The sequence below is a fragment of the Chiloscyllium plagiosum genome, chromosome 10, assembly GCF_004010195.1.
Source record: "Chiloscyllium plagiosum isolate BGI_BamShark_2017 chromosome 10, ASM401019v2, whole genome shotgun sequence".
NCBI lineage: Eukaryota > Metazoa > Chordata > Chondrichthyes > Orectolobiformes > Hemiscylliidae > Chiloscyllium > Chiloscyllium plagiosum.
Window position 1 is genome coordinate 49,062,718 of NC_057719.1, and position 21,574 is coordinate 49,084,291.

The window sequence follows — 21,574 nt, forward strand, 5'->3', positions numbered from 1 at the left end:
CACTCCCCCTCCTCTCTTGCCTCCCTTTCTATCCTTCCTGTAGCATTTCTGTCGTAGAACATTAAGCTGCCAGTCCTGTCTATCCCTGAGCCATGTTTCTGTAATTGCTATGATATCCCAGTCCCATGTTCCTAACTATGCCCTGAATTCATCTGCCTTCCCTGTTAGGCCCCTTGCATTGAAATAAATGCAGTTTAATTTATGAGTCTTACCTTGTTCTCTGATTTGTCCCTGCCTGCCCTCACTATTTCACTCGCTTCTGTTCTCAACTGTACCAGTCTCAGATTGATCTCTTTCCTCACTATCTCACTGGGTCCCCCCCCACCTTACTAGTTTATATCCTCCTGAGCAGCTCTAGCAAATCTTCCTGGCAGTACAGTGGTCCCCTTCCAATTTAGGTGCAAGCCGTCCTTCTTGTACAGCTCACTTCTACCCCAAAAGAGATTCCAATGATCCAAAAATGTAAATCCTTCTCCTGTACACCAGCTCCTCAGCCATTCATTCATCTGCTTTATTCTCCTATTCCTGCCCTCATTAGCCTGTAGCACCAGGAGTAATCCAGATATTACTACTCTCGAGGGCTTCCTTTTTAAATTCCTGCTGAACTCTTTGTAATCTCCCTTCAGAATCTCAACATTTTTCCTTCCTATGTCATTGGTTCTAATGTGAACAATGACCTCCTGCTGGTCCCTCTCCCCGTTAAGAACACTCTCTAAGACATCCTTGATCCTGGCACCAGGGAAGCAACACATCATTCATGATTTTTCGCTACTGACCACAGAAACATCTGTCTGTACCTCAGACTAGAGAATCCCTGAACATAAACGTTCTCTTGGAATCCAACGTACCCCTCATTGCATTAGAGCCAGTCTCAATACCAGAAACTTGGCTGTTCGTGCTATGTTCCCTGAGATTTCGTCACCGCCTATGTTTTCCAAAACAACATACTTGTTAAAATGAGGGTAACCACAGAAGACTCTTGCGCTACCTGCCTACCTTTCTTACCTTTCCTGGAGTTCCTATGTGACCATATCTGTGACTTTCCTCCTTCTTATAACTGCCATCCATCACATACCCTTGCACTTGTAAATTCCTCATTGCCTCTAACTATCTCACCAACCGATCCGTTCGATATGATAGGATTTGCAACCAAAGACATTTATTGCAGATATAATCTGCAGTAACACGTAAACTCTCCCTAAACTCTCACATCCGGAAAGAAGAGCATATCACTCTACTAAAGGCCATTTTTGCTTCTTTCAATCTACACACTCAGAAAATAACACTAGCACATTCCTCTAGAAAACACTGCTCCAGGTTAAACTCATGCTTATGGTTTATGTTTTTAAGTTTAATCAAGAGACATATCTCAATATAACATATAATCAAGAAAGAACCCACTGTACTCACTACTGCAGCCTTACTGTAAGGCCACACTTAAAATATTTACTGTTTCTATGCTGTGACCTCTCCCAAACATGTTCTTCCAAGATTAGTTGTGAATTTCACTATTTGTTAATTTTCCCAGATGTACTCTGATGTCCAGCGATACATTAATTCAAACAGCAAAGGCAGTAACTCTGCAGGTTCACTGCTGTGTCAGTTAGCAATGTGGTTTCTCTCTCTCTCTCCCCCTATCTCTCTCTCTCTTTCTCTCTCCAGCACTGACCTCACCATGTGCTTCCTTTGTCTGTTCCTCTCCCTTTTAAAAGTGCTGCTGTTTTGATGTTTTTTTTCTCCAAAGTTCCAAAACAATGCAACAGCATATAAAACAGGAATAGCTACTTCTGCAATTTGGGGAAATCACCTCCAACACCTAAAATACCTCAAAAAAAGGAGTAGCCAGAAATATTCCCCATCTTCCATCTTGGATTACCCAGAATTTATGGGAACAGCTGGGTAAACTCTGGACTCTATTACACGTTGACTATGCAAGGTCCTTTCATGGGCTCAATGTCCTTAGTCATTATGGATGCTCACTCAAAGTGGCTGGACGTGCAAAGAGTTTGTTCATCAGACACGGGGACGACGATAGAAAAGCTGCATGTATCTTTGGCAACACAGGCACTCCTGGAAATATTGGTCACAGATAACAGGCCATCATTTACCAGCAGGGAATGGAGTGTTTCCTAAAGTTAAATGCTATTTGACATACAGTAACAGCTCCATGCTTTCCATCATCCAATGGTCTGGCAGAAAGAGAAGTCCAAACTTTAAAGGCAGGCTTAAAGAAACAGCCTATAGCTTAACTAGATACCAAACTGCCCTAGTTGCTATTTGATTAGAGGACCACCCTCAGGTAACTACAAGGATAGCTCCAGCAGAGTTGCTAATGGGGAGAAGATTCCGTACCAAGTTAACTATGACCTGGGGGGGTGTTGGACAGATTAAAGCATTAGTAATGCTAATGCCAGGCACAGGACCCTGTTAAGCAAGAGAGAGAGGTTTCTTCAGGAGACAGAATTTGCTGTAGGAACCAGGGGAATGGCCCAGCATGGGTAAGAGGTATGGTTGACGTAAGGTCAGGTCCAGTGATGTATAAGATTTAGGTAGGTGTGACAGTCCTGTACAAGCACGTATACCATATGAAAGCTGCAAATTCACAAAAGGTGCGGGAGAAAAATGCGTCTGGCTCTTTAACAGCCTCTACAACTGTTCCAGAACCTGTGGATTCGCCCTGTCCATCAAGCTGTGAAGATACCTTGAAATCAGAGTTGGACCCGGCCGATGTCATCGCCTCAATGCCTTTGCCACCTGATGGGAATGAATTTCTTCCAAGAAGCTTCAAGTGCAAGAGGTGAGCATCTGTGCATTACATGCCACCTCTATCTGAGGCAGAGGTGGAGGAACTTGACCAGGTACAAAAATGCTAGGAGAAAGTGAGGACTGCAGATGCTGGGGATCAGAGCTTAAAAATGTGTTGCTGGAAAAGCGCTTTTAAAAATGTGTTGCTGGAAAAGTGCTTTTCCAGCAACACATTTTTAAGCGGGTACAAAAATGCCCCAGGAAGAGCTACAACAAAAAAACAGCTTATGTCCTTGGACTCAGAATGGAGGGATATAGTGATTGTAATGAGGTCACCCAGGTGCAGCTCACAGAATATGAGTTCCCTGATTGGAACAGATTGACAGTTCCAACCGGGGGAACCCTGGCTGACAGATAAGAACAGGAGTGTCAGGCATCCTGTTCACTCTGAGAGCTGGCTCTGAAGGAGATGGATCAGTGTCAAGGACTCTCGATGTGTAAATAAAGCATGCTTTGGTGATGGGATACCAGCCTCTGTGGAGTTATTTCACAGACCAGACCAGATAAAGATGGCAGGTTTCCTTTCCTGTATCGCATGAGGGCCAGACCAGTAAATGATGGCCTGTTTCTCTCACTGTGTCTTTACAATAATGATGATAATTTCAGCATCACATTACTGACACTACCTTTCAATTCTAGATTTTATAAGTTGAACTTAAATTTTGCTGGCAGATGTGATGGTACTTGAGCCCATGCTCCTAGTGCATTAACCTGGACCTCTGGATAAAAAATCCAGCAACATTGCCAATGAGCAACCAACTTCACCTTTTCCATCCTGACAGGAATATTGTTGTTTCTTCGAACAATTATTTGGAGTCTATAGATAGAACTAAAAGCTTTATGGATATTGTATTAAACTATAGGCTACAGTTTTCTAAATGCTTGTAACCAACATTGAACTTGACTATAATTTTGTTTTCCAGGCCAATTAATTGCTAATATATGAGTTGTTTGTGAATAGTTTATGGTTTTTACAATTATTTAAAACAATTTTTAAAAAGTATTCTCATAAGTTAAAATACAAACAATATGTGGAAAGCAGATGGATAATAATTCACAATAGTGTCTTCATCTTCTTTCGTTCTTAAAGTTATCAACACAACTTCATAGAATGATTTTCAAACGCAATCCACAATTTTATGCTTTGCTTTCATGTAAATAATGCTACAGCTGAACATTATCAGTAAAGAACCATGTTTCCTATTACTCAAAGAGACACCTTTGTTGATCAACAGCAGTGTTTAATTGCAAGTTGAATAAGCAGAAAGATCATGGTTAATAAGTAATAAATAAGCTCATTATTATGCAGCTTTATTCTTCTTGGTTTTAAGCTTATTTCATAACTGGCAAAACATTTTTTTATTAACTTCAAATGAAGATATACTGACATTGATGATAATTGGCCAACGTTTTTAAAAAACTTTTTAAATGAAGTTTATGTAAACAGTGAAACAGAGTATCAATTTGAAAGCCATTTAAAATTTCATAACATTGCAACATATATATGCCGTTGTGCTGAATTTTGCCAAAATTAACACCTAGTCAATTTCTGCTAAGTTTCATGGATGGTTTCCCTCTGTGAGCATTAGCACATTTTTTTCCCACTACCTTCCCAAACCAGTCTCATTTCCATGCGCTGTGTATCTGATGTGCCCTTTTCATTGTATTTTCCCACTTGTCACGGGCAGAAATAGTGATGAATGCAAGGACTTTCACAATTTCTAGTGCCATGCCATCATTATAGCCTAGCTGTGCACCCAGTCAAGCACTGACAGTCTACAACTGCCCTTCATCGTTCCTGTCATTTGCACCAGACGTGCCAGACATAGGGAAATTGGCATCCTGATTTGCTTATGAGGACTCAGACATCCTGGTGGATGAGCAATATGCGAGGTTGCTGCCCATGAAGCATGCTCTGAGGTGTTGGCACCTGGTGTCCACGCGGAGGGATGACCTGGAGTCGCCAGGTTACTGCTCTGACTTTCATGTCAGGAAATGTTCCATCTAGTTTCCATCCAGTGAGTGAGAGAAGGGGAACTGCATATCAAAGAAGTGAAATTATGTAAAAATGAGGATCTTACTGCCTGCTAATGCATGCAGATAGGCCTCTCAATACTCACTAGTGAGAAGCTCTTTCCATGTTTCAACACTTAGCTGGAAAATAGGACATGTTATCAACAAAGTTGGGAGCTCCCTCGCTGACTTATTTCTCTCAGCATTCTTGCCAATGCTCATGCCATTCTGTGCCTGGAAAGATTCCTCCCATTGATAATGTTTGAATGTTCATATTGTACATGAATGGTTGACATTTAAAACGAGAATGGCGAATTTAGTCCTAAATCTGATCCTCCTAATTTTGAGGCTAGGCCCTCTTGCCCTAGTTTCACCTCCCAGTGGAAACATTCTCTCGGCTTTTATCTATTCCCTTCAGAATCTTATATGTTTCTATAAATCCCCCTCATTCTTCTAAATTCCAACAAATATAATCCCAGTCTACTCAGTCTCTCCACATAAGCCAACCCCCTCAACTCCATTATCAACCTTGTGAACCTCCTCTGCATCCCCCCCCCCCCCCCGCCTCCGTCCCCCAGTGCTATTGCATCCTTTTCCAAGCAAGGAGACCAAAACTGCACGCAGTACACCAGGTGTGGTCTCACCAGCACCCTATACAGACGCAACATAGCGTCTCTGCTTTTAAGCTCAACCCCTTTAGCAATGAAGGACAAAATTCCATTTGCCTTCCTAATTACCTGTCGTACCTGCAGACCAACCTTCTGTGATTCATGCACAAGGACACCCAGGTCCCCTGCACAGCAGCATGCTGTAATTTTTTTTATTCACGTAATAGTGCTTTTTACTGTTCTTGCTACCAAAATGAATAACTTCACTTTTAAGATTGTACTCCATCTGCCAGACCTTTGCCCACTCACTTAAACTATGTTCCTCTGCAAAGTTTCACAGTCCTCTACACACTTTGCTCTATCACTCATCTTAGTGTCATCTGCAAAATTTGATACATGTTGGAGCTCTGTATCTTGTCCTTCCTTATGAGTTGTCACTTTGTGTTGTAGTATTTCATGTTTGAAACCATCACAAAAATAAAGATAATGATGAAATCAACTAAATTTTAAAACTCCATTAAATATTTGCTGTACAAATCAGGAGATCAGTTCTGTTTATAATTGTTCATATCCTATGAATTTTAGTACATTGACATCACAAAATATTTACTTTAGCAGAACAATATACAGTTCTGCACAGTGGAAATAATGTTTAAATGTTTTCAAATAAAACTCAGCTTATTTTATTTCCTTCTCCCATATTAGCTCTAATGAATTGATTCAGCTTCCCCAAATAAACTAACTGTAACAATATACTCTTTAATAACAGGCTTCTGATTTCTATTTTGGGTTTGCTCATTGGAAACTGCAGAAAGAAGCCTACTCTACCAGGTAACTGAACTTTTATCGACAAATTTGTGAAAACACATGTTTCTCATTTTTGCCTAGAAAGATTGCACCCTGTTATGATCCCAGCCAATGTCATTACCAGTCAGATCAGATCCCAGATAGATATCTGGTTTGATAGGTCATAGAAACTAAACAAACACATGGTTTTTTCAAGCAATGGGTGTTTTCCTTACTCGAAAGTAAAAGAATTTAATGTCTGGACTTCTGAACTGGAGCCTAGTGCATTACTGTTTACTTGTTCACTCAAAGTTTTCCCAGAGTAAACAGAAACCCAGTACTGTCCAGGAGGTCCTTCTCTCACACTATGCTTTAATAGACATCATTATTGGTACAAAAATACTTTCAAGTTAATCATTAAACCACTTCAGATGCACGGAAACCCCACATGCAACTTCTTCAAATTCAAAATTTCAAACAATAATAAACAACATATGATACAGCCTGTGAACATCATTCCAATTGGCTGGTAATGAATATTCAAGTTTTGGTCATGAATATAAAGGAGTCCACAACCAAAACCTGATAACCTCTGAGAACATAACATCAAAATTTGAGCTGGACTTTTGCTTCCTACCAAACGAAGTTCCCCTCACCTTCTCTTTGAAAAATTCAGGAGATTCAATCTAAGGACTAGTCAACTTACAATGCTTTTTGATTTGATTTGATTTATTGTAGTCATTTGTTCCTAAGTACAGTGAAATGTTTTGTTTTGCAAGCACTACCGGCACATCATAACAAACAAGCACATACAGATGCTTAGGGCGAGGCATACAAGGTTACACTGCACAGGAGGTGTGCAATACAAGATCAACATTAGCAAGATCAACATTATTTGTGCTTAGAGAGGTCCATTCAGTAGCATAATAACAACAGAAAAGAAAATGTTGTTGAATCTGTTGGTGCGTGTGTTCAAGTTTCTGTATCTTCTACCTGATGGAAGAGGTTTAAAAAGAGCATTACTGGAGTGGGAGGGGTCTTTGGTGATGTTTGCAGCAATTCCACAGTAACAAGAACTGTAATGGTGTCCATGGTTGGGGCGGGGGGGCTTGGCCTCCACAATGTTCTGGGCTGAACACACAATTTTCTGTAGTTTCCTACGGTCCTAGGCAGAGCAATTGCCGTACCAGGCCGTTATGCACCTGGATAGAATGCTTTCTGTGATGCATCTGCAAAAGTTAATGAGATTCTTTATGGACATGCCGAATTTTCTAAGCTGCCTGAGAAAGAAGAAATCACACAACACCAGGTTATAGGCCAACAGGTTTATTTGGAAGTACTAGCTTTCAGACTGCTGCTCCTTTATCAGTTGCCTGGATTAGAAGTAGCACTTTGCAAGCTAGTGCTTCCAATTACACCCGTTGACTATAACCTGGTTTTGTGTGATTTTTAACTTTGTCCACCCTAGTCCAACACCAGCACCTCCACATCATGACAAAGAGGAGTTATTGTTGTGCCTCCTTGACCGTCACATGTACGTGGGAAGTCCAGGGCAGATTGTTGGTTATTGCCACTCCTTGGAACTTGACGCTTTCAACCCTCTCCACCTCAGCTCCATTGATGTGGCTGGGACCATATCCTCCTCCTTTCTTCCTGAAGACAATGATCAGTTCTTTTGTTTTGCCAACATTGAGAGTTGTTCTCACTGCACCATTACACCAAGTATGCTATCTCCTTCCTGTATTCTGACTCATCATTGTTTGATATCCATCCAACCATGTGGTGTCGTCAACAAACTTGTAGATGGCATTTGTATGGGATTTGGCTATACAGTCATGGATGTACAGGAAGTACAGCAGGGGGCTGAGAACGTATCCTTGTTGAGTATTATTGTGCAGAAGGTGCTGTTGTCTATCTTCACCAATTGTGGTCTGTGGGTCAGGAAGCTGAAGATCCAGTTGCAGTTTTGATATTAGTCTGGTAGGTTTTGAAGGTGGAGATGTAGTCGATGAATTGGAGGCTGACGTTGGTGTCCTTGTTGTCCAGATGTTCTAGGGATGAGAGTAGAGCTCAGGAAATGGCATCTGCTGTGGACCTGTTATGTTGATAAGCAAATTGCAGGGGATTGAGGCAGGCTGGCAGGCTTGAGCTGATTTGGGCCATGACCAGCCTCTCAAAGTACTTTGTGATTATTTTGTATTATGTATGAACAATTAACCTATCTTCTGACAGATTCCTTTAGGACCACAGAAAGGAGAATGATGACTCTCAATCTAATGACCTTACTGAAGGTGAGTCGATGTCGAACAATATTGCTCGGCGTGCAGATGCATTCACTTTCGGTTTCTCCAGCTGCTACAACACATGGGCCTCTGAGGCCTGCAGGCAACTGGAGAAATTAGGGAAGGTAGATATGGAGTTTCCAACTTCAACTTCCTTAATGGAACATGACTATTAAATTAATGTTAGAACCTTTCTGTTTTGCATATTCAAGTTACCAATGTTATAATCAATGACCATTGCGGCTTCACAGAAAAATGGATAGAATTGCCAAAGACTGGGAAAAACATTCCGAGAATTCTGTTGTCTTTTGTAATAAAATAGAATTTGACTTAATTTGTCATTATAAACAGGGGCACAAACAAAATGTGACCCTACATGACTGGTAAAAATCTCAGAATCTTATTTAAAGTTTGACTTTTGTCAATTATTGAATTGTTTGTCATGCAATTACTGGAGTACACTGTTTTTTCAAAACACCATATAGAACTTCAAAACACCAAGTAGGTGGTTTCTCTAAGGTCCGAGTAAGTAATCATCTACTGAACTGTACTGTTCATAAGCATCTCAGATTCAATTCTGGTTCTATGCTTAACTGTGAAGTTCTGATTAAACTACAGAGGAGGAAATTACTAAGACTCCCTCCTCTAATAAGTATGTACGGAACTTAGATGTGAAAAAGACAATTCTCCTTGGCTGTATTTCTTTCTTCTTACCAGCTCTCCTCCATGGTTGAGTGACTGATTGACATTCGATGTGTAGGATCCCGTATAGAACTAGCACATGGTCAAGGATCAAAGGACTGTTATGAAAATGTCATAGCTTAAGTCCCTACTGTCAGGAAAGCAGCAGTAAGGAGGGAATATCATGTAGGAAAACTGGATAGAAGAAACAAAAGCTATCTATATCCTAACACTCTCTAAATGCCAGAAACCCACTATACCCCCTGCTCAGTGATTTGTACGAACATTTGGTTTGCCATTGCTTCAAAATTAAAATTCCCAGCCCTATGTTCAAATCCCTCTATTGCATTGCCCTGTCATATCTCTGCACTTTTTTCCTGACCTAAACTATCCAAGAACTCTACATTTCTCTAATTTTGACCTCTCATGCAACCCTGACATCCTTCAACTCATGTCCATGGCTGTTTTTCAGCTTCGTCTGGAGGTTCATTCTTACTTTCAGTAGAATTAAAGTCTAGAATTGGAGTGCTGTCTGTTCTATTTGTTAACACCCAAGTGACAAAGAGGAAAATGATCCTCCAAGTATTTTTTTAATGTAGAACTAAATGTGGAAAAATTAGAGAGAAATATGATTTGTTATGACCAGACCCCAAAGTGAGGTTCTCCAAGTTACTATGCTTCCAGACAGGATACCCCAGGTTAAGTTCCCAGGTGAGAAGGAATGAACTGGCTCCTTTCTTTTCACCTACACCATCACTGGTTGCAACAAGATTAATTTGAAAAGGATCTGTCCCTTGGGGATACCTTTCTCCTAGTCTAAATGATGTTAAGTTTTAAGAGAGGCTGATTTAACTAGGCTTTCTTGACTTAACAGAAGATTGAATTTGTTAGTTACTAATGCGGAAAGAAATGCAACGTACGCAGATTAAGAATACAAAGTGAGTCTGAAAAAATACAGCTAGAAGATACATTGATCAGTCTCCCTGGGTAATTCATGAAGAATAGAGAGTGGAATGTTTATACATGAACTGTTGATTTTGAGATTCCTGGCTTTGAAGTTAGTTGAAATCCTTTTGTCCTGGTTCCCTTTTTATGGAGGTTGGTTGGCAGCATTCAGATCGAGACCATCCTTCCATTGCTTTGTTTCCTTTTAATTGTAGCTAAATAATTTCTCTCATTCAGGAAGCGATATTGTCCCTGCAATGCAAGGGTGACTAGTAAATAGTTCTTCAACTATGACATTGAATACCTAGAACATGATTGGAGGCTAAAATGCAAACCTTCATCCTCTCACGCACCTTCTTCCATTGACACCTCCATTGACATAGATCTGACTTGCAGTGAGTTTTTAACCCTTTGTATATTCCTGTAAGGGAAAAACTTTAAAAAATGTCTATATTGGCTTTTTGTTCATGGAAGGATGGTCAACCCCCTTATTATCTGTTTGATCTGTCTCTCTCTTTGAAGGTTCCCTAGTATTCCACAGGTGTGACATTCCATATATCCCATAGAGAACTTTGCCAGAGAGCATTGAATTTACTGCCACAGTCCTCTTTTAAAAAATACCTTTGGAATCAAAAGTTAAAAAGCGTTCATAGCACTTTAGGATCATCTGTCATGCTAACAGATTTTCAGGGTTTAGAATATCACTGAATTTTATCCCCCTCAGTTCATAATACAGAGGCTTTTTTTGCTGCTAATAATCTTGATTTTGAATGTTAAATGTAAACCTTTCCAATTTTCTTTGTCATCTTTATTCAGCACAATTCTATATCATTGGAAGAATTTTCATCTGTAACTCAAGGTTGTCTGTTCAAGCACAGTCTACAACTTGAATACATAATATGTTTGATACTGGTGCAATACCAAGGGACTGTTACATTATTAGAAGTCCTGAATACCAATTTCACTGGTCTACATAGAAATTTCAATCAACGACACAGCAAATTCATTAACTTATGGTTCACCATTAGCTTTCTGTGGCATATTGCTGTACGCAAAACAGCTGCTGAATTGACTACACTGCAAACAGTTGTGTGTGGAATGTTGCTGAGACATATATTATAAGGCACTACATAAATACAAGCCTGTCTTATTTTGTCCATTAGACAATTCAAATAAGTATGTTTAATGCAAAGTATTAGAAAATACTGTCAAAGAAGCATTGTTTCTAATAATAAAGTCCATTTGCCTTCATTCTGAAAAGAACCTGTTAAGCATGTCGACAGAAGGCAAGTATCAATTTGGTTTACATGTGAGGTGAAGCATTCTAAAGGGGTTACTGTTTAGTTTTCATCAAGGATTCTTCTAGCGACTACAACAGACTTACCTAGCATTATAATAAAATCCACATATAATCTTCTTGTAAACATCGGGTTGTGAGGGGAATTTTAAAAAGTCAGGATAGCTTGATTAACACCTCAGCAAATTTAAAAAGAAGAATAGCACAAATTATTGAACCGTTATCCTTTGCATAATTATGTTCATCAGGATGAGAAATGTTAGCCATTGGAGAAAGAACATTTTCACTTTCAAGTTTTCAGGGTAAAGCATTTTCAAGTCAGGTTTTTTCTACTCCATTCTAACAATATGCCTGACACCAGCCTCTCAAAAAATGCACCAGCATTTTACCTTTTCTGATTTTCTGTACGAATGATCCTGTATTCTGTGAGAAAAAAAATTTCATGTCAGGTTTGGGTAGTATATAAATACGTTAAGGACAAATGGGTAAGTAGGGAGAGAATAGGACCTCTCAAAGATCAGCAAGGCAGTCTATGTGTGGAACCACAGGAGATGCAGGCATACTAAACAAGTATTTTGCATCAGTGTTTACTATGGAGAAGGACATGGAAGGTATAAAATGTGGGGAAATAAATAGTGACATCTTGATAATGCCCAAATTATAGGGAAGGAGGTGCTGGATGTCTTAAAATGCATGAAGGTAGATAAATCCCCAAGATCTGATTGGGTGTACCCTGGACCTCTGTGGGAGGTGGTAGTGATTGCTGGGCCCTTTGCTGACATACTTTTATCATCGATAGTCAGAGGTGAGGTACCGGAAACCTGGAGGTTGGCTAACATGATGCCACTATTTAAGAAAGATAATAAGGAAAAGCCAGGGAACTAAAGACCGGTGAACTTGATGTTGGTGGTGGGCAAGTTGTTGGAGGGAATTCTGAGGGACAGGATTTACAAGTATTTGGAAAGGCAAGGACTGATTAGGGAGGGACAGGATTTACAAGTATTTGGAAAGGCAAGGACTGATTAGGGATAGTCAACATGGTTTTGTGAGCGGGAAATCATGTCTCACTAACTTGATTGAGTTTTTGAAGAAGTAACAAAGAGGATTGATGAGGGCAGAGCAGTAGATGTGATCTATACGGACTTCAGTAAGGCGTTCGACAAGGTTCCTCATGGGAGACTGGTTAGCAAAATTAGATCTCATGGAATACAGGTAGAACTAGCCATTTGGATACAGAACTGGCTGAAAGGTAGAAGACAGAGGGTGGTAGTGGAGGGTTGTTTTTCAGACGAGAGGCCTGTGACCAGTGTAGTGCCACAAGGATCGTTGCTGGGTCCACTAATTTTCATCATTTATATAAATGATTTGGATGTGAGCATAAGAGATATAGTTAGTAAGTTTGCAGATGACACCAGAATTGGAGGTGTATTGGACAGCAAAGAAGTTTATCTCAGATTACAATGGGATCTTGATCAGATGGGCCAATGGGCTGAAAAGTGGCAGATGGAGTTTAATTCAGATAAATGTGAGGTGCTGCATTTTGGGAAAGCAAATCTTAGCAGGACTTATACACCTTAATGGTAAGGTCCCAGGGAGTGATACTGAACAAAGAGATCTTGGAGTGCAGATTCATAGCTTCTTGAAAGTGGAGTCACAGGTAGATAGGATAGTGAAGAAAGCATTTGGTATTCTTTCTTTTCTTGGTTGGAGTACTGAGTACAGGAGTTGGGAGGTCATGTTGCAGCTGTACCAGACATTGGTTAGGCCACTGTTGGAATATTGCATGCAATTCTGGATGTTGCCAGGGTTGGACGATTTGAGCTATAGGAAGAGGCTGAAAAGGCTAAGGCTGTTTTTCCTGAAGCATCAGAGGCTGAGGGGTGACCTTATAGAGGTTTACAAAATTATGAGGGGCACGGATAGGATAAATAGACAAAGTCTTTTCTCTGGGGTGGGGGAGTCCAGAACTAGACGGCATAGATTAGGGTGAGAGGGGAAAGATATAAAAGAGACCTAAGGGGCAACTTTTTCACGCAGAGGGTGGTACGTGTATGGAATGAGCTTCCAGAGGAAGTGGTGGAGGCTGGTACAATTGCAACATTTAAGAGGCATCTGGATGGGTATATGAATAGGAAGGGCTTGGAGGGATGTGGGCCAGGTGCTGGCAGGTGGGACTCGATTGGGTTGGGATATCTCATCAGCATGGACGAGTTGGACCGAAGGGTCTGTTTCCATGCTGTATGTCTCTGTGACTCTGTAACTCTAGTCCCACTGTCTAGAACTTGGCACACAGTCTTGAATGTTATGACATTTTCCAAGCATTTTTCAATTGCTTTCCATTCACCCTGCATTCCCTGATAATCTTGTTTACCTCAATCAAACTGCTCCATCCTAGCCAACATCTGGTGAATCTCCTCTGCATCCCTTCAAGAACAATCATATCCTTTCTATAGTGCAATGACCAGATCGGCACACAAAACTCTAGCTGTGGCCTTGCAGCACCAACATAACCTTCCTGCTCGTATGATCTATACCTCGACTGATAAAGGCATATGTCCCATATGACTTCTTAACTATCATACTAACCTGTCCTGCTGCCTTCAGGGATCTGTGCACAGGCACCCCAAGGTCCCTCTGCTCCTCTGAGAATCCTGGTATCCAACTATTCATTGGATACTCCCTTGTCTTGTTACTTCTTCCAGAATGCATCACCTCACATTTATCAAGGTTAAATTTCATCTGCTACTGATCTGCTCATCTGACCAATCCGTTCATATTTTCCTATATCCGAAGACCTTCTTCCTCACTGTCATCATCAAGTCAACCTTCCCATCATCTGTGCAACTTACTTTTCATTCCCCCCCACCAGTCTCACACATTTTCCTATTTACCGTTCACATACATCACACAAAATAAGGAATCTGTCACTAATCCCTGTGGCACGCCTCTGGACACCAGCCTTCAGCCACACAAACAACCTTCTATCACTGCCCTCTGTCTCCTGCCATGAAGACAATTTTGGATCCAACTTACCACATTACACTTTTGTCCTCTTTATCAGTCTTCCATGTGGGACCTGGTCAACGGTTTTGCTGAAATCCACAGAAACCATATCAAAGTCACTGCCTCATCTGCACACTTGATCACCACTTCTGAATTCAATCAGGTTTATTAGGTATAACCTCCCTCTGATAAAGCTATGCTGACTATCACTGATTAAACTTTGCCTCAAGTGGAGATTCACTCCTTCAGAACTTTCTCCAATAGATTCCGTCCCACTGATATCAAACTCGCTATATTTCCCTGGTCTAACCCTAACACCCTTCTTTAAAGTGGAACGACTTTAGCTGTCCCCCAGTCCTCTGGCATCCCCTGCTGTGACTAGAGAAGAATTAAAAAATTATAGGCCCAGTAATTTCTTCCCTCATCTCTCATAGCAGCCTGGGATACAACACTTTTGGAACTGGAGATTTGTTCACTTTTAAGCCCGTCCAATCCACCTATCCTTCCTCATTCCCTTTCAAACTACTCAGGATCATCACAGTGACTCTTCCTGAATTCTGTATCTATACCCTCCTCCTTCTCCATGAAAAGACTGTACTTTTGTAACCCCTACCAATGCCCTCCAGCTCTATGTATAGATTGCCCCCATGGCCCTACACTTTCCCTGGTTATTCTCTTTCCCTTGATAGGTTATTTTGAGATTGTCCCTAATCTTACCAGCTAGAGTTTTTCCATGCCCTTTGTTCTCCTAATTGCTTTCTTAAGTTTCCCCCTGCAATTTTTATACTCTTCTGATTTGCTCCCTCTCTATCTGTCAAAAGCCTCTCTTTACGTTCTTACCCAGTCCTGAATAATTCTCAACATTCAGCGTTCTCTGGGCTTGGTGCTCCTACATTTCAACTGAAACAGGACATTTTGGTCAGTACTCTCACCAGTTCTATTTTGAAACAACGCACCCCCATCCCACCCCCACTGTTCTGCCACATATTTACCCAGAAGTAGCCATTCCCAGGCTTCTTTGGTCAGACCCTGCCTTATTTTAATAAAGTCCACCTCTCTCTAATCCAAAAGTTTTGCTGACCATCTTTGTTTTTCCACAACAAATATAAAATGTATGATGCTGTGGTCACGGTCACTAAAATGGGCTCCCATTGCTACCTCAAACCTGTTCAGTTGGAATTAAGTTCAGCACTGTACCATTTTTTATTGGACCTTCTCCATGTTCATATAAAAAATCTCCTGAATGCATTTCAAGAAATCTATCCCATCTAAACTCTTTACACTATAACTATTCCATTTATTGTTGGGAAAATTGAAATTCTCTAATATAATTATCCTATTATTGTTTTTACACATCTCAGTTAATTGTCTACATATCTATTCTCTATTGCATACCGACTGTTTGGGGGTCTATAATACACTCCCAGTGTGACTGACCCCTTTTTATTTCTAGCTCCACCCAAAAGTCTGATTTGAAGATCCTTCCAAAATACTGAAGTAACTGATACCTTAATAATGTGAAATCATCTTCTCACTTACACCGTCCCTTGTCCTGCCTGAAGATCCTATACCCCAAAATGAGGAGTTGCCAGTCCTGCCGCATCTCATCTCCATGGTCACAACAATATCACAATTCTAAAGATTCAAAAGAAGATATTTTTCATTATTATTTCTGAAAAAAACCCTGCTGTCAAAGCTTTTCACCTTGCACTTATCAGGACAGAATTGCAAGAATACCAAACCTCAAAGGAAACAACCCTTTTAATTATGAGAAAAGTGCATTGATTGGTTGGAAAATGTATGAGGGAACAACTAACTGCCAAGAATTTCTTAAAAAATTAAACTTGGCATGCCAAGTCCTATTGTTTAAGACATCGTAGGGGAAAACCCCAGCAGATGGCTGCCCCTCAAGATTTTATTTGGTTGAAAAAGGCTCAATGCATGGACTTATTTACAAAAGACAGATGTCTGTGTGTGATTATATGTAGCTTCTAGAATGCTTAAGCGAGCCCCAGTTAGTATGACTGATCATCTATATTTCAGTAATTTAACATTTAAAATGTCATGTGAGCCTTGGTGAGAAAACTAGAATGAAGAAAAATAAAGTTCTGCAACATTAAAAAAAAATTAAAGTTTGTGAGTGCAAAGAAGGGAGAGAAATAATTATGCTGTGGGTTCTGAACTGACACTGAAGTTCCTTGTTAAGTTCCAATGATGTACCATTCACTAACACTGAGTATGCTGAACTGTGTCACAAGAGGCCACAGTGAAAAAAACGTTCCCTTTTTCTGCCTTATGACTCTCATTCTAGCAAAGTGACATTTCTGATTATGCAACATTTTTCTAATCCTAGCCAAAAAAATAAAAGCCCTCTGTCTCTGCTTAATGAAGTTTTTTTTTGTACAATCTGGAGAACTGAAATCACGCTAATCTTTCTTGCTCCAGTGTGCGGTTGTTGAAATTCTCAGCTCTGATAAATTAAGCTACTTATTAATCTAATTACCGTATATTCATCCCAGAAACTTTCATGTGACTTGAAAAGGCTATTCCACCTTTTTCCCTCTCCAACAGAAAGGGCTAAACCTTGCACCAATTAAGATAATTTTGATGTAATGTTTTAACTACCAGCTCTCTTTAATCACCCAATGGAACAAGGATTGATGGTCAACCAACTGAAAGCAGAAATGTCGTGCCTTTTCTTTGATTGTTAAAATCAGTCGATTATTATGGAACTGAACTGGCTGTAAATTTTAAACTGGTAAAAATAACTTCAAAATTAAGAGAATTGTAAAGTATATAACTATAATATTATACTTCTTTAAAAATTCCTTAATAAAAATTAATCATACAGAAGTTATGTAATCAAAAGAATGCTTGAATAGAAAGTGAGAATGTTGGTAATGAAAGAAACACTTCAAAGGAGTTTCCTGAAATATCTCTGTGAATACCTCTCTACATCATTTAACTCTCATCTGGAAAGGTTCTGAAATTGAGTGATTAATTGAAGGCTGCTGACATCTGTGGAACTATATTCCTGTATGATTCAACAACTTTACAACAGGTGAAAGAATAAGAACAGAGAAAAGTTCTTCAAAAGGGTACTTCCTAAGCATTGTGAATGAGCATTTACATTTGAATAAAAGCATGTAAAAATTAGCTAGTTTTGCTAAATCTTTATCCCCCACGTAGGGTTCATATGCAATCTTTCTGTCTAAAAGTTCAGAAGTCAAACAATGCCTGCTTCCATATTCTTCCAGACCTAACATTGAATGAACCCAGCCATAACTCTGTACGTGTATGGGTTTTGAGTGAGTTAAGATTAGGCTACCAACAAGTCACCAACCATGAGTTGATACACATCGGAATGGTTGACTCTGTACTACAGCTGTTCCATCCTCCATGAAAGGGAATTATTCAGCTCCGATGCTTGCTTGCACCACTCCAGATTCTTCTGGGAACTAGTGAGCAAACTTGATGAAATTGAAGTCAGCTGATGTGGAAGACAGCCCTTTAATACATCAGCTTCTTCTGTGTGGAATGTGTGGCAAAAATTGTAAATACGTTTAAGATTTTGACAGTGCACAGACCAAATCTTTTTCACATCATAGCTAACATTCCTAGGTTAGTACTGAGCTTAACTCAAGGAAGTCTGCATGTGCATTGGATTCTTACACCATTGTGGAAAACTATTCTGTGATTTTGAAGAAAGCATAGTCATTGATTACAATATAAATCAATCGTAATAGTGTACAAGCAGAATTGCTTCACTGAATGAATCCAAAGACCAAGAAACTCTGAAATATTACAATTATTTGCATGTTTCATACCAGAAAATATTTTCAGAGGATATGCTATACATTTAAACTGGTTGATTTTATAAGCAATCGGATTGTGAGAATATGCTGCATTAATCTTCACAAAAGTTGGTTAATAATACATTATATGTATTGTGACCTTGTTACACAACAGTTTATATTTGTGAAAAATATATATGCAGTCAAGCGGAAATATCACCCATTTTTGTGTTCCCTTCCAAATCACACACTATCCTGGCTTGAAAGTATATTGTCAATCCTTTATTGTTGCTGAGCCAGTGAACAGTGAACAATTTCAGTGAACATTATCTTAAATTGATTTTGAACAGTATTTCAGAAATTTTGATATTAACAAAACAAACTAAATATTACTGGGAGCTGGCTTGCCCAAATTGCTCGTCATCTAATGTCATTTCACCACACTGTGGAATAACTTCAAAGCTGGTGACAGCCATGCATCATCTTGACCAAATTGTTGTTATTAATGTAAGAGTATTGTCAGATGTATTTCAACCTTCTAAAATGGAAATTAGCAGAATATGAACTGCCTCCAAAATGGTCCCAGGGACTTACTACCTCATAACAGTCACTGATCGTTGGCGCTTTCTAAGGGGTGGCTAAAGCAGCTTCTATTTAAAGACAGTAGACCCCTTTCAGTATGTAAATTACAGTTTTCTGAGTTCATAGAATTAATTTAGGAGTGTTTGGCTCTGTGCTGCGTTCCCTCCAACAAGTTCCACACGTGAGGGAGTAAGTTTAGTGCAAAGACAGTGCCCCCAAAAATCATGAGCCATCATACCCTGGCCTTAACTTTTCTTACTGCCTGCCCAAAACCAATATTGGACTGGATTGAATCCAATGAAATGGTTTCATGTTTGGTATCTACAAAAGGCAGCAAGACCTTAAAGTGGCTCAGGCCTCTTTCCCCCCCTGCAATGGGAAGACTCTCAACACTTTGTCAGTTAGCTACAATCTGTGTTGCATATGAATAACAATGTAAGTATTAGAAGGTAGAAGCCATTTGAGCCATGAAATATGCTCTGCTATTTAACTATATCATGGCTAAGCTTGCACCTCAACACCCCATAGCTTTTAATTCCCTTTGTACCCAAAATTTTATTAACCTCTATTTTGACTATTCCTAATGACTGAGAAACCAATGTTTTTCGGATCATAAAGATTCACAACTATTTGCATAAGAAAACAAAAGGCATCCAGGTGAAATCCAATCTGTTTCCAACCAATGTCTCGGCATTTTTTAGCAAGGGTTGTAGGAATAATGGTGGATCCTTCCTGTCCTAAATTGGCAGTGTACTTGTGGTTTTCACATCTGATTGAAATTAGTCAATTCATTATTAATCCATGGTTGAAATTTGAGGCATTCCTATTTAATGGCTCAGTATTGTCAACCTAAATAATCAAGTAGTGCTGCTTAGTTTTTAAATGTTCCTGGAACTTACTTTGATGGTGAGACATGTTGCAGCCATTATGGAGGTTTTGCAGTAATATTTGATACAATGAAGTTGTAAATTACAAATCAGGGCAAATATTGCAGAGTGAACATTTATAATTTAGTCAGAGGTGTCACTTATTGCAAGATGAAAGTTGAAACTCCCTATTAGAATCAATCTTAAATCTCTGCCTTGGCGGTTTTGTAAAAAAAGCGCGAATACTGTAGTAATTATTAAACCTGTGTGGATTGCTATCTCGATGTCCGTCTTTTTAAATGGTAATGTGGTATCAGCAGCTGGAGACGCCGTTGATTTCCCTATTAGTAAACAAGTGCTTTGGAGACCTGTGTGAGACACTTTAAGCCCACTACTCCCCGAAGTGCTGTCAAGCTTAACTACTAATCCATGGTATTTTAGAGCACTGGAAATTCATCTTTATAAAACCCTAACAAAAAAGAAAGAAGCCTGGAGGGCATGAGCTCCCTCTGGTGAGACAAATGACATGTTCATTTATTAATGAAACAATAACCCTGGAAGGAGGATCAAAGCATGTTCCGTCCTCACTTTACAATCCCCAATTTTCTGAGGCCAAACCATTTAATTGAGTCATGACAATGAAATATTTAATTGTTAACATTAAACAAACTTTCAGGTAAGGAGCAGGGAACGAAAAAAGGCCTTTCATTGCAAATGAACAGCATCTTAGTGGCTATTCCACACAAAACACGTGACCTGAGGACAAAACTGTTTTAATTATGTCAATGAATACATAATTATTGCATTTATTAGGAAAATCTCATAAGATAGTAGTTTTGATTTTGCTGTCCTATTTACTGCATCTTAATTACTTTTCAATTATTTTGCATATAAAAGCATGTTGCAAATTGGCACAAACCCCATTTTAAATATTCAGACAAAAATTTGTTACTTTGCTTTGTGTGATCAAAATGCATGTAACTACTTGCATTGAGGCACAATCATTTCTGTTTTAAGAATTTTTTTCTCTTCACTGTGAATTGGCTCTGACCAGTTGACTTTATTGTTGAAAAACATTTTTGGTTTCAGAAATACTGATACAATGGTTGCATTTAATATCTTTGTATATATGAAAACATTGTTTTCTTCACAATGTTTGTCTACGGATTATTTGCTACCAATCTCACCATGTTATGGAAATACCTATAAAATTTTCACATTGAACCAATTGAATCAAATAACTGGACAGTTTGATAACTGGATAAGGCTTTCCAGTACTCACTATGTATGGCATATCTGTGCAGATTGGATAAACAACAGTGCTAATTCTAAAGTTACCAGGAAATCGCATTAGTCACTCTGTCAAGTACAAGCATAAAACAAACCATTTTATAATCAAAATTAACTTCCACTCAACTAATTCAAATACAGAGCAATGCAATGTGTACCTGACTCTTCTATGGGGAATGCTGTGATATAAAATTTGATCTTTTATCACAATGTTTACCTACCTTGTAACACAGTGAAATCTAGTTTGTCTAGACCTTTAGTTCACCATAGATATATTTGATTGGAGAGTGCATAGCATTTCAAATCCTGGTGGTTTACCAATTACAATACTGTGAGTCAGAAATATGATTCAGTTTAGTCCTGGTGCTGTTTGTCTGCATTAATCTGGATAGGCATCTTTGTAGAATTCTGTAAATGCATTCTATCGATGCATGTCACACTTCTATTCTTTCATCCCAAACAGTTAATTTAGCATCCAGTCATGCTGGTAATCCTATGTCATGACACTCTCTATTCACCTCTGATTCAGTGCTGACAACAGCTTCTTATGAAGATAAAAACAGGTAAAGGGTATTAGAGGAGAGGAAAAATCCAACAATGTTCTGAGGCTCTAATGCTATGT

At 39.3% G+C, this 21,574-nt stretch overlaps 1 protein-coding gene across 1 annotated transcript in view; it reads left to right on the forward strand.

Moving 5' to 3' along the window:
* Nucleotides 1-2,585: 2,585 nt before the first annotated feature.
* The window catches only part of exoc5 (exocyst complex component 5), a 184,791-nt gene continuing 165,802 nt past the window's right edge, over nucleotides 2,586-21,574 (forward strand). Inside the window, exons 1-3 of the mRNA XM_043698437.1 lie at nucleotides 2,586-2,797; nucleotides 6,196-6,257; nucleotides 8,445-8,503. Of these exons, the coding sequence (XP_043554372.1) occupies nucleotides 2,586-2,797; nucleotides 6,196-6,257; nucleotides 8,445-8,503 (333 nt within the window). The remainder of the gene's footprint in view (nucleotides 2,798-6,195; nucleotides 6,258-8,444; nucleotides 8,504-21,574) is intronic.